We start from the raw sequence: 12,096 nt of genomic DNA on the forward strand, positions 1-12,096 counted from the left end.
AGTTTGGGCCCTACCTAAGCTAGTCGAACGTTTCGTTTGGGTCTGTACCCTAGCTGCACTGATGAGGCCTGGAAGGCCGAAATGGATCCGTCTGCAGATATTGGGATTCCTTCCAGTGGATGCTTAGTTTATTTTGTCATTCTGGTCGAATTTTCTCTACTGTTCCGTTTTAATTTTAATTTTAAATTGTTTTGCATTATATGGCCGTTTGCTGTTTTATGGGTTATCCCCATTTGCCTTTCAAAAAATCACCCATACCTTACACACACACACACACACATACCCGTGTGTGTGTGTGTGTTGGTGTGTGTGTAAGGTATGGGTGATTTTCATATATGATATTGCTTCTCTGCTCATTACATTAATGTCATGTTTATCTTGGTAGTGTTATGTAAAAACTTCTATAGATGTTTTAGCAAGAGGGCGTAGCCCTGTGTTACTACCCAGTTATATATAATTCTAAGTCTAAATTATATATTTTATTATGAAATATAAGTTTAGTAACAAGGATGCATAGCCTAAGAAGGCAAATGCTACTTTAATATGAATATAACCTAGTAAAGTTGTATCATAGTGCAGAGGGCAATTCCGAGACAGCGTTTATTCACAACAAAGTTCACCGATAATAAACCGCTAACTCATATTCACACATAAACTAAACTTGGAACACCAGAGACGAGGGATGGCAGATTTGGCTCTGTTTTAATTCACAATCAAGTACCACCCTGGGAAGTCCCACCATGGACCTGAACCAACGTCAGCACGTTTTGAAGAAGTAACAAAGTCCATTACGCTGTTTGTTGAACAACCATCATTCAACACTCTTTACCCAATTATATCCAACCAAGAACAGAAGAGATGCTTATCGTAGAAGGGTTAAACGCCGAGACTATTGGTAAGGATAGAAAGTTAGCATCCACAACTATTCCTGAAATTCCAACTGTTGATATGATACACTTGCAGCATGCTGACCATAGTATAGGATGGTCGTTAAATTATTTGAAAATTAGGAGGCTGCCAGTGAAAAGGCAATTGGAAAGAGAACCAAATGAAGTTAAAAAGCTACTCAGGGAATGGTCCAGATTGTCTGAGAGTGGAGAAGTGTTGTATAGAAATATTTTAGTCTCGGATGGTGGATCAAATACATACGTAAAAGAATGGTTCGTGAGATTCGAGGTCCCTCATCGTATTTATAGTGACCAAGAAAGTAATTTTGGGGGCAATGTTATATGCGATTTATGAATTACTAAACGACATTAGCAAGTCCAGAACCACACCTTACCATCCACAGGGTAATGTTCAGTGCGAGAGATTTTATCGAACAATGCATGATAGTTTACGCACATTGGAATCAGTAGCTAAAAGAAATTGACCTGATCACCTGTCAAAATTAGTATAGTGCCTACAATGCCACACCTCACTCTTCCAAAGGTCATTCACCGTATTACTTGTTTTTTGTTTGTGAGCCGAAATTAACTATTGACCACATCTAAGGAAATGGAGTGGATGCAGGTGAGATCGGATGTGTTGATGAGTGCATGATTGAGCATCACAATAGATTGAAAACAGCATTTCAAAACGCATTGGCAGAAACGGAAAAGCAAGCTCTGGCACGAAGAGAAAGAAAGGACTGCACGGTAGATGAGGTTGGTGCATGATATTCCTTAGAAATCATCCCTTAGGCAGAAATAACATGCAGGACTACTGACTGTCCACGCTTTAAGTAGTGATCAACGACCCGATCCAAATGGAAACGTGTATACCATACAAACATTGACTGGGGCCGAAAAAAGAGACTGTTAACAGGAGAGAATTGCTACAATTGTAAAGAGAGATAACAAAGGGGAATTAATCCGAAATAAAGAAGATATCTAAGGAGAAATATTCATTTTTGTTGAACCATGTAAAATAGCAAAATTAAGTATCGATCACTACGAGTGATTCTTGTCAAGTGAAGATGGTGTTGTGACTTATGACATCATCGGTCACGTGACAACGATCACTGGTCATGATCGAAAAGTAAATAGGTAATTTTGCTATTTTACATTGGTTTAACAAAAATGAATATTTCTCCTTAATTATCAAATTGGAACCAGATGAATTTGTTCGCTAAAAAAAATATATCATTTGTAGACAAAATTTAGATACGGACCGACAGTTCTATGGATATCCACAATAATGACACCGATCAATCTAAAGGTGAAACAGAAAGTTTGACAATTACACAACCATCACAAAATAAAGCTAAAGAAGAAAAGCAGGTTGCAGTTGATAATGTCATCTTGGGAGAATTCAGCAAGATGCAGTTGCTATTTGCACAGATGTTAGCTGGAAAGTTTGGTAAACATCAGACTCTAATTTTAGCAATGTTTAAAGGATAAAGCTGGGGAATATTTGACAGCTGGATTTCGAATTTTTTTCCTTATTTTCCTATTTCTATTTTTTTACTCTATATTATTGTATAGCATAACATATTGATTTGATTTGTTTGTGACAACAGATAAAGCTGGAGAGTTTGTAAGGTATGGGTTTAACCCATTTCCTTATACTGTAATCATTATCCGTTCATTATATTAATACCATGTTTATCTTAGTAGTGTTATATTAGTAGTGTTATATGTAACAACTTCTACAGATGTTTTAGCAAGAGTGCGTAGGCCTGTGTTACTACAGTTGTCATATTCAGTATTGCTTAGGAACGGCATAGGAGCTATAGTAGACGGAGGATTGTGATATACGATTATATCATTCCTTGTGAAGCACTGTAATCCAAGCTTGACATATTGTGCATACAGTGCCTGGTCAAGTATGGGGTTTTGTTTTAAGTAATGGGTTTTGTTTTAAGTAACAAGTAATTGTCAGTTTCCGGATCATGGTTTTGTTATTCGAACAAATAAACGACATCAGTGAAGATACATCATCGTCCCTAGACTGTGTCTGTGGTGCCAACCATTTCAAGACTCCTATATACGCCACTACGTATTAGCATGGTACATACCTAAGGAGAATGCTAGACGACCTATGGGCTGATCATCACTAATAGCCAGCCCTGGTGAATTATACATTGTATACAGTTGTTAGTGCCTTATCTCTCTCCTTTATTGCAAAATAGAGTGCGACTGCTTAAGATGTGGGCACATCAAATAGATATCAGTTTAACAAAGTTCCAGTTGGTTTAAGCATCTGCATGTAAAGTAGACCTGTGTCAGAACCCTGGTTTAGAAGAATCTAAAGAATCAAAATCTTGCATCCTATCCCAGCCAATTTAAAATATTCATCAGCTTTCTGCATGGTTTACTTTAACTCCACCCAGTTCTAGGAGGTACCGATCAGGATTATCATCCCATCTTCCTGGTCGTTTGACCTGAGAAAGAAATTGCACTTTAAAAAACAGCAAAATTTAAATTCATTCTTTTATTTTCAAGAAAACCATTTCACAAGATAAAAAAGAAGTATACAGCCTCTACATAAACAATAGCAATGCAATTATCAAATGCTATTACTATTTTAACCTTGTTTGTTTTGACAGTAATTAGGTTCAGTTTTCTAAAGTTCCACGAAATATGTTTAAATCACAAGATATAATTAATTAATCATCGCATTGGGTGCTTTATGTAATCACGTCCACAGACAACAGTGGGCGCACAGTGTGCCGAGGTTTAGTGTATATGTGTCAGTGCATGAAGTAGAGGCTTACATCAATGCAAAAAAATGGTCCAAAAAAGTACAAAAATAAATAAAAGCAACCAACATCCAAAACATTTGTTATATATTCTCTACATGTTAATTGGTTGTTGCTTGTTTAACAATATCTGTATTAGATTATGGCGCCAAGCTAGTTATCTGTAGGTTGTGGGTTCAATTCCCACCCAAATCACTTGCAAATTTTTTTCACAAGTATTTGGCAACATACGGAGTATTCGGAACGAGAACACGACAGGTAGGGCAAAACATCACCTCCTATAACGTCTGCATTGAAGATGTAAATGAAGTTATGCATTTAAAAAAAGCTAAAAGCTGTACAACTTTTGCTGGCATTATAAACATACCTTTAGATTTTTTTCAGCATCTTTAACTTCTCGTTGTTTTTGTTTCAGTTGTTCTGTCTTAGCAGCATCTCCACCACAACCCCACACCTTCCAAAAAATAAAAGGAACATTGGTTGGTAATGCAGTATATTGTTAAATATGATCATATGTTGACAAGGAACAGGAGTGGAGTATAACCTAATGGTTAGGATGCTTGCATTCGAATCTCAGGGTCATGGGTTTAATTCTTGTGACAGCAGGTCTCTTTTCAAAACTCCACCTCTCAAGTCTCATATAAAGCATCATCCATCATGCAACTGGCAACTTTTTAATGGATGCGAATGAGAAAAAAAAAACTTTTTCTTTAATATCATTTAGACAAATTACAAATTACTAGCTTACCTTGCTAGCTTTTTTAATTTCCTTTCATACTATTCCTCAATAGTAAAAACAGATACAAAACAAGAATGAAGAATGAGAACAGTAGAAAAAAATAGGCTCCCAGTGGGAGCCTGTGTCTAACTGCTAGACATGGTTTTCTTTTTGGCTACTCTTAACTCATTCACGCTTTGTGTGTTGGCATATCACTTGAATATCTGTACAAGTACAGTATATACCAGATTGTTGACTTTTTAGTGTACTTTGAAGGACAGGTCTTATCTAGCAGCTTCCTGTGTTGGCAATTTCACTTGAATAACTTAACTAAGACAGGTCTTACCCAGCATGGCATCATATTTCTTACTTTTCATTCGTATCTTTAGCTTATGACCCATCCGATCATTCTTCCACCAGATTTACTCTTACAAGGTCAATTGCCAGAAGTTAGCTGCCCCAGGACACAAAAATGGAGAAACAACAGTGAAGAGAAGGAATTCAAAAAGAGAGTACTAAATCACTGTTACTGGAATGTTAATCAAACTTAACTGACCAATCAATACTTACGTACCACGCAAACACGTGTGTTGTCCAAGAAACATTACGTTTATGAAGGTACATCCTTTAAACGACCTCAGGATCCATAACCGCAGGGCAACAGAGCACATGTTTGCTTTTGTTTTTACGGGTTTAGCCAGAAAAACGAAATAGGCTGTCCAAAATATGCTTTAGTTTAATGCAACATTTGATAGATTCGAAGAATATAAAGAATTTGCTAAAGTACACCGGCCAACTAGGGTAGGCCAAGCTTAGTAGACCAAGCCGTCTAAGCCATCATGGTAAAAGTGGCCATCCTAAATAATTGCTGACCGTCCAAAAGACGGCCGCACGGCTCGCTGGCTAAGCCCTTGCTTTACACTGTCGTTTTGTGGGACCTTAGCCACAAAATCTAATGGTCAGGGATTAGCGGAAAAGTCCTTAAACATGATTTAACAATTTTCTTTTAGTTTTTGGTGTAGTTTTATGCTGAATAAGTTACTGCAATTTTGTTGTACTTCCTGAATCACTTTGGAAATCAATGCACAGACATTATTATTGACATACCTCAATTCTTTTTAAATTATACGTTTCCATTTTATATGTAACCTCTTCCATTCCGGATTCAATAACAAGCACTGGATTCTTACGATTCCGGCCAATACTAATTCCTTTAGCAATATTCCGGGAACGCATGTTGAACATTGCCATTCCTTCACCTTCTAAAAAAGTTATTTCAAAATCATATATTAATGAGCAGCTCACAGATGAGAGGTCAAAAGATGGTAATAGTTTATATTATGATGAAAACATAAAAGTGGCATATAATAGCCTTTAGAATAAGCTACATTACTAATAGCTGAGGGAGGTGCAAAAAATAGATGATGGCATGGCTAAAGTTACAAAATTTAACTGAACAGTAAATGTTGAATCTTTGATAGTGAAAAGGAGGGGGATTTTTTAGGGGGGAGGGGGAACCTGTGTGCTCATTCTGATTCACAATTGCATTGACCATGAGGTCAGAGTTCAAATTCTGCTTTACATAAAAAGTAGTCTGTTTTAGACTTCTTGTGACATCATCATCACAATAATCATTATCACCATCATCATAATCCAAATAATCATCGCCACCAACATCATCATCATCATTATCAACAATTATTATTAATCAATATTACTATGATATATGTTTCAAATTCTGTGGTGTTTGTGTTTTTCAATATTCTTTTTTTGTATTTTAAGAAAACATTTTAATCAAACATTTTTATTATATTTTAAACTTCTCGCAATTCATTTTTTTACTGTCAGTTGAAGTAAATAATGAAATCTGTATCTAAATCTGAATAGGTCTTAAAAGATCCCTCCAAATAATGACCACCTCCAATTAAAGACAATCACCAAAAGACTAACCCTGGTATTCTTAAAACAAACTTTAGTCCTAGAATTTTCAGTGACTGTTCAAATTCTCTATCGTTATAAGTTAACAACTAATATAGTTATTATTAAAGAAAAATAATTAAGCGAATTAATTTCTATTATGAATTATGAGGAAATAGGTTTTTCAACCAAAGACAGCAGCTTAATATTCATTCGCATTACCGGATCTCTAAAATTTCATCTGCTATTAAAATTAGCCCTTTTTATTGGTTAGTTTGATAGTCGTTGCTTGCCAGCCGTCTTCAGCTGAACTAAAACTAGGACTTGATTTAGTTGTAGTTAAAACTTTGACTACATTATTTGTGAATACAAATTGAAGTTGAAGTTGCAACTAGGACTAAATGAAGTTCTAGTCCGAAGTGTGACTAAAGTTTGTTCTAAGAATGTGTTCGTTAGACTACATACCTTCTATAATTTCATATTTAGATGTAAGCATGACACAGGCACAATTGACACCACCGATGCTCCCTGTACCATCTCTGAGTCAAAGAAGAAAGCTAAACATAATTATGACACCAAAATGGTCACCCCCCCCCCTCCCAAAAATGAAATCATGCTGAAGTAGTTAAAAATCCCTCAAATTACCTAATCTTGCGAGCTAGTTCCCCCTCAACTAATCCTCGAGACCCCCCGCCCAACTTCACCTTCACCCCCATCAATTCCTCCATTTCAAGACTCCTAGGTATGCCATCGCATTGCCTCTCCCGGTAATATGATACAATAATCGATCATACACAATCTGTAAGCTCCTCCTAGTTGCATGCTACCAATTTCTTTTCACATTATTCACTACCTACTAAGTACCCAATTATTCTACTGAGTGAAGTGCAGCAAACATAGATAAAGTGTCTTCCACATAGGCACAAGCAGTGTTACCAGTATCAAAATCAAACAGAATGATAGTACGGTAGTTGAAGCCCAAGGCCTTCACTTTCACTATGTCATATGGCTCCTACTTTAATGTGATTTTATACTCTATTATTAAATAAGGTCTTATAAATGAAGAGCTCACCTCCACTCAGAATCAAGAGCTACAGCTATCACATGATCCTGGAATGCCACCAAGGTGACGGTCGGTCCTCGGTACGCAAGAACATGATGCTGAAATCGGTTCATGCTCTGCCCGTGCTCTGAACTGTTGTACAATGGCATAAAATACTGCTTCTCTGCCTCCTACTTACAAAGAGAAATCAATAACACTTTGAGAAATATTAAAAATTTATGAAAGGAGTGCTTCTAATTATTTTTTTAAAGCCATGGAAAAAAATTCTCCATCATAACAACATTGTCTTTTTCGGTCAAAAAATATTTCCTGGGCGGCAGAACTGTAAAACTACAAATTTATACAAGGTTTCTTTCTTCTATTCTTTAAGTCACATACTTCCTATCTTGACTGTGAGTGCATCATCTACAGCCATCATTACGAAGAAGAGTACCGACTGTAAAACAGTTTTTGATCCTACACCCTTTTGTTACATTCTCCCTAATTGCCTAATTTTGGTCAGTTTTCGTTTTTTGTAATTTATTTCTTCATATTCCTATCAAAAGTTTAATATGTGATTATCCTTCAAACGTTCATGTTCAAAAGGAAAATAAACTTTGGTTTGATTTGAAAACTATTGCTTTTGTTGTGATGAAAATTCAAATAAATCATATTGAAGTTAATTGTTATACCTTCTCTTGTCAAACTATCACAATATTGGTTTATGTACATGACTTTTTTGTATGGATTGTTGAAATAATTTGCTTTAACAACTGTTTGTACTCACATGATTAGATGCACTTTGAAAATTAGTGTAGAGAGATGGAAGGCTACAGCTGAACAGCCACCAGGAGGCCATATTCAGGAGCTGGTCAACAGTCTTGCATGGACCATCACTATAATCAACACCCTGCAGAATTGCAATGCTTTAGAAATTAACAATAGCAACACCAGCAAAAAACAAAAGCAACAACAACAATAATAGCAACAACAAAATTATAATAAAAAAAATAATTATTATACACAAGAAAATGACCATTGTTGAAGCCCAAACCGCCAATACTACACTACTCCAACTATTCCTACAAATAAACATTTAGAATAGTATTCTGACCTCTGACATGCCTGGGCGTGTTATCTGTGTCGTGAGCCAACAATGTACTTCAGGTACAAGACCAGGACAGTTTGTCAGAATATAATTTTTAGCTTCAGCAACAGATGTTGTGAGACCTGTTCTTACTGACATCATTGTATTCTTCTCTGCCTCTGATGCATTATGGGAAATTTTGAGGTTTGTAAGGAACAAGGTAAAAGCAGTTCCAACAAACTCTTCAACATCTTAAAAAAAAAAAATAAATAAAATCAATTTTTCAATTTCAAAGTAATTACAGTCTAAAACAAGATGATTACCTTTGCAAAAATCCTAAAATTAAATTATATGTTTAAATATTGACTCAAACAATGATAAAAATGTTAATAAAAGTAGACAACCATTATTTTGATGTTTTATTATTTAAATGACATTACAACATAAAAAATATTTTGACCAAAAAATAAATAAACCTTGAATCTTGAATATAAAATAAATTTGTCTAATCTAGAAATGAAAGACATGTAATGAACACACAAATCGTTTATAAAATTATTGCTACCACCTTCTTCATGATGTGTTCCGTCTTGTGACACATAAAGTGAGAGATAGTATCCCACCTTATCCACTGCCGATTCCATAAGTAGAATGTTAGAAAATAATGTGGACACATTGTCAAAGAAGTCTCCATGTTCTGAACATAGTATCCGGTAGATTCTGCACACAAGAGGGTGTCCTTCACATGGAAACAAATTCTATGAAAACATAAACAGGGTTTTTTGTTAATAAATATTTTCCTGGTAATATTTGGAGAAAATATTCTAATAGAAATCATGTATTCTGCGTAATATGAGACCAAATCCTGTTCTCCTTATTTTAGTTAAAATTTTACCAAAACCGGATTTTTTTAAAGTTAAACCAATTACATATTTATGCATAACTTATTGGAATTTCTCTTTAAATATTTGTTATTTGTCATTATAGTCACTTTAGCTAGCATTTGTCACCATTGAGTAAGTGGAAACATTCGATGGCTCTGAAAACACGAAAATTATTAAAAAACAGGTTTTTTGGCCAAAAATGGTAATAAATTTTTTCCTGGTATTTTGTTTGTAAATTGTTCTATTATAGCGAATAGAAACATGAGTCTTCCGAACCGTTTGATACCAAAATGAACTCTGTATGAAAATAGTAACCGAAATACAGATTTTTTTGCCCAAAAAGCGGAAATTTTGACCAATTTTGCTTGGGATCCACCAGATTTGTAATCAGCATGGTCAAAATAACCTAAATCAAGTGGATCCCAGCTTCTACCCAAAAATGCCATTTGAATTGTTACAGAGGATGATTTTTGAGAAATGGAACCAGTCTAATACAGCAACATGAGGACGCAATGACAAAGAATAAACAAAAAACCGCTTCGTAAACATAAAGAACTAGAATTTGTGTAGAAGAAAGCTGGTAAATCAGGAAATTTTTTTTTTTGATTTGTGTAATTGGTAACTTATTTAATAATTTTAAAGAGAATTTTTAATAGTGTTTTAATAAAATGTTTTTTAGAATTTTTTTTGACAAAACATATCAATATGGTCTGGCTAATATGGAAAAGTATTAATAATTACATACAAAGATATATATAAGGTGGCACTCACTTTAAAATGTGCTTCAGTTACTGGACCATTCTGACATTTATCTTTAAGCTTCTGGAAACAAATTATAATTTTTAAATGATTACAAAATTTACTGTAAATCTGATGTGATCATCACATTAGAGTATTATTTTAAATTATAAATTCTAATATCAGCATATAATAATAGTAATAATAATGATGATAATAATAATAATAATAATATTAATTATATAATAAATTGACATATATATAGTGCATATTGCATAGACTGCCTCTATAAGCTTTATATCAACTAAAAAGGATTTAATACAAAATATATCACTGTCTATAATTTACAATGGCTGGGCCATAATTTCTCCAGCAGCAGGGTAAAACTGTGATAGGCAGGGCAAAACTGCAGGGTGTTTCCATGGTGATCAATTTTGTTAAATAACATTTGCTAGTCTGGACAGGGCTTTAGGAGGTAAATCTACCTGAAGCCAATGCATTTTTGGGTCCGTGGAAGGCACTGACCCAGAGCCTCACTGCTGTTCTTGTTCCCAGAACTTTAAAATCATCCAGCGTTGCCAGTTTTGAACGGACATGTCGGAAATTTTGTACCCATACATATGTTAAACTAGAGGTGATTTCCAACAAACGTTCATCACCCTTTTTTTAAGTAGGACCCCGGGGTTCCCCCTACACCTACACAAGAAAACAGGGATTTCAGCAAGGACTGTACATTACTGCCATTACCATTAACAGGGCACGTTGCATGGATGGCGCGGTTGGTTAAGGATGTGTGTTCTAAAGAACTTAAGGTTGTGAGTTCAAATTGCGTCTTGGTATTTTTTTTAATTTTAAGATTTTAATTTTGTACAAATGAACATTTTAAATAATATGTTTTGTACAAATAAACATTCTAATTTAAAATTTCTACCTCAATTTCTAAAATTCAATATCATAACTTGCGCCTGTACCGTATTTAAGCGTGGAGGAACGCGCGGACTGGTGAGCAGTCGCCCTTGTTGGTAATCAATTTGAAGTTTTAAGCAGATTGTATTTCTGCACAGAGTTTACCACACAGTCAACAATGATGAAGATTATGATGTTGATGATCAGGGTTGTATGTGTAGGGTGGGTGATAGACCTTTTAAGGGTGGGTGGGTGATAACACTGGTAAAACTCTAAATAATGAGAGTGAATTTTAAGGATGAAAAAGTGGGTTAATAAGGGTGGGTGGAGGGCCAAGAAATCAGCTTTAAACTGGGTGGAAAACTTGAAGGCTGGGTGGCTCCCGCCCACCTCTGCCTGCCATAACTACATCCCTGGATGATGATAGTGATTATCCCATTGCCAATGGTGACAACCAAAAAAACCCTATCATATTAAAATCTACAATTAAACATTCTCTTTTAATTTGTGTCAGAAGTACAGTAGTAGGCCTACCATACCTAGAGGAAGAGTAAACTGTATACACATTAAGATTAGTTAGATGATCTGCTAAATGTAAATTAAATATTATTTTCTATTACTTGGAGGAATGGCTGTAATCTTGCTGTTGTCACAGATTCTGCCATCTGCTCTTGATCTGTCTCCTTGCTGGCTTGACCACCCATATTTATTTTAACTTGTATTAGTCTTTCTCTTCAAGAATCTTCAGGAACATCTTTCTTTGAGGGATGTTGAGCAGTAACCTAAAACTTCCAAGGAAAAAAAGAATTGACTAGTTATGAAGTTATGAAGTTTTATAAATAGCAATCAGCCGGTGTAGGTTCGTTTTGGCCCTACAGTAAGTTGATTCGGCCGGGGTCCCTTTCGGCCTTGAGTTTTTCTGATCATTTCAGCTGCAGTGTATGGAGCGCCGAAGGTACTACTGCTAATAATACTTCAATAGAACAAGGTGGCTAAGCAGTATACTGTTTGTTAAACATGAAACTTAGGCTATGGTAGGTACATTACTGATTATTATTCTTAGAGTATTTTATTAATATTAGAGTATTAATTAATTAATCAATTAATTACAGTATGTATCAA

At 35.1% G+C, this 12,096-nt stretch overlaps 1 protein-coding gene across 1 annotated transcript; it reads right to left on the reverse strand.

Moving 5' to 3' along the window:
- Positions 1–2,947: 2,947 nt before the first annotated feature.
- LOC117114302 lies at positions 2,948–11,757 on the reverse strand. The gene is made up of 10 exons (XM_033257936.1): positions 11,595–11,757; positions 10,102–10,152; positions 9,015–9,204; positions 8,474–8,697; positions 8,147–8,269; positions 7,390–7,550; positions 6,783–6,856; positions 5,508–5,662; positions 4,050–4,136; positions 2,948–3,364 (listed from the first exon to the last, which is right to left on the reverse strand). Exons 1-10 carry the CDS (start codon positions 11,676–11,678, stop codon positions 3,278–3,280), a joined length of 1,236 nt encoding a protein of 411 aa, XP_033113827.1. The 5' UTR covers positions 11,679–11,757; the 3' UTR covers positions 2,948–3,277.
- Between the last annotated feature and the right edge of the window lie 339 nt (positions 11,758–12,096).

The sequence above is a fragment of the Anneissia japonica genome, unplaced genomic scaffold (assembly GCF_011630105.1).
Source record: "Anneissia japonica isolate Jap-2015-1 unplaced genomic scaffold, ASM1163010v1 scaffold199_len4679917_cov187, whole genome shotgun sequence".
NCBI classification, from domain to species: domain Eukaryota; kingdom Metazoa; phylum Echinodermata; class Crinoidea; order Comatulida; family Comatulidae; genus Anneissia; species Anneissia japonica.

Bases quoted from the DNA above. Each gene is read 5' to 3' on its own strand.
- LOC117114302 (XM_033257936.1), bottom strand. From the start codon at position 11,678: ATGGGTGGTCAAGCCAGCAAGGAGACAGATCAAGAGCAGATGGCAGAA. The intron at 10,153-11,594 runs GTAATAGAAAAT...ATTTGTTTCCAG, and splicing joins GATTACAGCCATTCCTCCAA to AAGCTTAAAGATAAATGTCA. The intron at 8,698-9,014 runs GTGGTAGCAATA...TTTTTTTTTAAG, and splicing joins CGGAACACATCATGAAGAAG to ATGTTGAAGAGTTTGTTGGA.